The sequence below is a fragment of the Rhopilema esculentum genome, chromosome 8 (genome assembly GCF_057945365.1).
Source record: "Rhopilema esculentum isolate cy_ngs chromosome 8, ASM5794536v1, whole genome shotgun sequence".
Lineage (NCBI taxonomy): Eukaryota > Metazoa > Cnidaria > Scyphozoa > Rhizostomeae > Rhizostomatidae > Rhopilema > Rhopilema esculentum.
In genome coordinates, this window is record NC_142822.1 from 7,045,510 (window position 1) to 7,050,149 (window position 4,640).

Sequence of the window (4,640 nt, forward strand, 5' to 3'; positions counted from 1 at the left end):
TGGGAAGGACAGAGCAATGGTACAGCAAAGGCAGATATGGCTAGATTTGTTAGGCAAAACTTTCAGGATTCTCTAAAATATTCATTAATAAAAAGAAACAGGTAACAATGAATAGATAGTATGCAGTTTAATGCTGTGAAGTTAATAACTTAAGAAACTACGGGTATTCACAGCAGAAATTTCCAGCAAAGTGCATAAATTATTTGGTATCAACTGTAGGATTTATGATGGAAAAACAGTGTGAAGTTTGTTTAAATTGTAGAAATGTTCTGAAAAAGTAAAAACACACCACTGAGGGAAGAAAAAAACACTACCAATTACTGTCTGCCTTCTATAGAGAAGATTCTGACAGAGTGACAGAGTGGGAGGTCATTAATATGCTCACAAAAGTGATACCACTAGTAACTCTAGTAACTTGAAGTTCTCTAGTGTCAGGAATATTGCTGAAACATACAATTATGAAAGATAGACAGCCTTCTTGTCCAAGATTATGAATAATTTCTTGCTATGGAAATTGTGCATTTATATATGGATAGAAATCTTTTGTTCTATCTTTAAAAACTTCTAGAATTCTAACAAATTCAAAGTCAAATAACTTAAAAAAACATGAGAATTTTTATAAGAGACAAGGTGTCATTAAACACTTGCAGTTAACCATATCATTCGACACACAGACAAAAATTTACATGTACTTGGCGTTTGTCTGTGGCTGTCTAAAAGCTTAGCAGCTGCCACAGGACGAGAGTGGCAAGGTGAAAACAGCAAGAACGACAACTCACTTTGAACTACGGGAAAATTATGATAAAGGTTGTTGTTCGAGAAGTAAAGTCTACTGTCCTGAGAAAAATGACTGAAAGATGCCATTTTTTGTAAAGGTTTTAAGGTGTTTCACTCGTGGGTAACACGTTTGATATGTACGAGTATTGAAGAACTTTTAGAAATACCTAAAGAAGGTCAAAGTCATCTTTTGCGTCATTATATTCCATAACACGCTGCCGGATCTTTGAACCATTTGCCCAAGTGATATAATCCTCGATATTTCTGCTCACGAGAAATGCAGGGTCCATCACTACCTCTGGTCCTATTCTCACATGGCCTTGCTCTATGTATTTCACCGCGTCCTTTATTTGCTCAGCCATTTTCAACCGTACCATCACAACTGGCAGTCGACGTCTGCAAAAGCTTGACGTGCTTATCTTTTCACAGACGCTCAGATTCTTTTGTGAGGAAATTATTCCCAGATCGAAGAGCTTCTGAAGCAGTTTATTAGTTGCTTCTATCCTAAAAGGATCTTTCTGGTCGAGGTCCTTGATTTTGGCTACGAGAGACAACACTGATCCGCAAAGTTTATTGTACTTTGTGTAGTCTTCTCTTTTCTGTAAATGATATTTTCTAAGGACTTTTACTTCACGTATGTTATTGTCGCTTTTCCATGATATGAAATCAACTTTTTTAAGCAGTTTTTGCTCGTGGTATTTTAGTTTCCGCACCATGTTGTATAAAAGGCCTTAAGAAAAACAGCCTCATTTTCATTTACTCCTTAGCGAGGAACGAGGTGAATTACCCATGGCGGCAGTGGTATACACTCCCCTCACGAAAGTACCCGAACAGTTCGAAGATCGATTGCGCTTTCAGACAAAAACAAAAATAAGGCTGGCGAAAACGACTTTTTAACTTAGTGATAATAATTTTTTGAGAAACCCTTCCAAAATAAACCAGAACATCAAAATGCTGCAAAAATTCTGCGCTTTTTATCTGTTATCATTTTTTGTTAAAATGAGAAACCTTTGCGCTACAAGCCTTACACAAATCAACTGATGTTAAAAAAGCGGAGAACAGCAAAGTCAGGTGACTTGGACTCAGTTTAAATTGGGCCAATAGAACCTGGTAATTTTTTACAAACTGGTTCTCCAGACACAAATATTGTTGAATAAAGAGAAATACAACATGTTTACTTTCAGTTGGGAAAAATGTTTGCATGGAGCTGCCCCCGATCGATTATAAAACATGGATGACATTTAGTAACATTTTACCAGATCAAAAAACTTCTTTGAAAGCAGACATATCACTCAGTTCAGGGCCATAAAGCCATATTATCTTTTTTCCGCTGCAAGTCTTGCTGAAATCGGTCGGTACGAGGGTACATTCACAATTCTTTATCATTTCCCTTGCAACATTTATCGACAGCTTTTAAAAGTTATATTGTTTATAAACATTTTTTGCAATTTTGCGTAATGATGCAAACCAGTTTTGATGCAAATTTGATTAGGGCGGAACGCTCAGGCGTTGGTGTCGCGAGAGCACTTGCTCTTTTTGACCGTGAACAATTTTTTAGACTTCTTGATTTTCAAATCTTTTTGCATATCTCGAAAGCGGCAGTCTTTGGGCATTCAATGATACTAGCAATTTAATGATAGCTTTTTCCCATCATTGTGATAAAACATTACTTCTAGACGCTGCTCAGAAGTCAATTATTTTGTTTCGGTCGCTACCATCTTGAGGAAAAACCCTCACAGAGTTTGCTTACATATCGATAAGATTACTTTTTTTCGACGAATAAATAAATTAAAGGCCAAAAAAACTTTAAGAAAAAAATCGAAGAAATTGATAAAAATATGTCCATGAAAACTGACTTTGAAATTTGTAAACAAATTTCTCTAACAACAGATTCGCAACTGAATTCGAAACTGTCCGGATACTTTCGTGAGGGGAGTGTATAAACAATACACTTATTTTTTCTCAAGAGACCTATGGATTTTCTTAAAAAAACTCTGAAAATCCATCAATTTGGTTTTCGGGCTGGTGTAAAAAAACTAGCAGTGGCCACGGGAAGGAGGCGTGATCCCTCAGAATTTATGTTGGCTCACTGTTCCCCCAGAATTCAAGAAAGGATATTTTTCAAATAGGTACTTATGTGGCCATTTCAACGTTAGTAGGCATCGGATTGAAATGCGTCCCCCCTTAATTTGCCAAGGGTGTTGTGCTATCAAAATAGCATCGGAGCTGGGAGCCTCTTGCATAAAATGTTAAAAAACAATGGCAAAATTAGACGCTGGCTACTGTTGGCATTAGAAATTGGCTACATTTTACAAGGGAGGCTAAGTCCCCCGGAGCCCACTTAGCACTAAACTCCTATGTTCAACAACACGACGTGGATCTGGATCACGTATACAGTTTTTATGTAGCACCTTGGGAAAATTGCTAGAAGAGAAACTTACTAAAAGGGAAAATTGAATTTGGAACTGAACCGGATGAAATAAGATGCATAGTGCATACAGGTGCATGTACATTCATTTTCGAGCATGCACCCGATAACATCAAAAAATATTACAAACCACCAATACTTTCAAACGACTTTATTTTCTATTAATAAAAAGAACGTTTACTTCGTGGCATTTTTTCAATACCTTAAAATGCAAAATCATCTGAAAAAGAAGTATAGACTCCATATTTCAAAGTCTACAATCATGCCTATCTGTGCTAGAAAAACTCAATCGAAGACAAATAAACTAATATGGAAAATGTACACACTTTCATACAAGACCAGATCCCCCCGTACTGATGGTAATGTTAATATGACTTCCAAAGTTAATTGAAAATGTCTTAGAACACTCTTTATAAGATTAGCCTTAACTTTATGGTAACTTGGGTTTTCTGTTTTCTGTAACTGAAACGCAGCCCCAAGCAAAGCCTTTCTTGGCTAATTCGGCTCTACCTTTACCCCAACCCAAGGCCCGCGCGACAGGGGGGCCGGGGTGGCCATGGCCCCCGCTTTTTTGCGAAGCAAGTAGTTTTAAAGCTGCAGTAAAAGGGGTAAGAAGCCTTGGCCCCATATTTTTTCTAGCCTTTCCCCCCCAACCCTCCCCCCCACTTTTAAATTCGTGGCGTAGGCCCTGCAACCTATTTATTCACCTGAATGATTTCTTTTGATTGATAGGCTGTTGATGAGGTTCTGTTTACTCCCTGTTACTTGCATTTTCCTTTGTCTGAGGAACAGAATTAAGATACAACATGTCTTTTGTTTGCTGGAGTCTATACACAGAGCTACTTTTATAGAACATGTAAGATCACAAATATCCACAAGAGTGTGACACCAAATCTTGCAAATTTTTAGTTCTTGAAGCCAGTGCCTGTCATTTGTGATACACGACTAAAATAGATGTATTTCAATCGTGTACTATTGTTGAACAAAAACGGGAAATAGGTGCACCGTGTAAATGATACGTGTTAAAGTTAAATCCATATTGGGGTCTATTGGGCCTATGTTTGTCAGGAAGATGAATGATTCCTTCCCTTTAATTTTGCACTCTTCATCACAATACCGTGCCATCTTGACTTGTGAGTATTTGATGCTTGGCTTAAAAGACACATGCATGAGAGATTTCTGTTGATATCTGTCCTTAGCATGAAACATGCTGTGATGAAAGACTGGTCAGTGCCAAAAGTGATTAGTTTCTACATCATGCTAAAGTTTTTCAAGACATGTTTTGTCAGAACCCCCCCCCCCCCCCCCCCTCTCTCTCTTTTTCGTAGGATTACATCCCTTTCCTTATTTGACGTAAGTACGAGCCTGGTCATTGGCAGCTTTTTTGTTTTTCAAAGTTATTTGGTTAATGGCAGATTTACAAAATATTCCCAGA

General features: G+C 37.6%; 1 protein-coding gene across 1 annotated transcript; it reads right to left on the reverse strand.

Moving 5' to 3' along the window:
- Window positions 1-45: 45 nt before the first annotated feature.
- On the reverse strand, window positions 46-1,518 carry LOC135694730 (U3 small nucleolar ribonucleoprotein IMP3). Its single transcript, XM_065213582.2, has one exon. The coding sequence runs from the start codon at window positions 1,491-1,493 to the stop codon at window positions 945-947; it is 549 nt and encodes a 182-aa protein (XP_065069654.1). The 5' UTR covers window positions 1,494-1,518; the 3' UTR covers window positions 46-944.
- Between the last annotated feature and the right edge of the window lie 3,122 nt (window positions 1,519-4,640).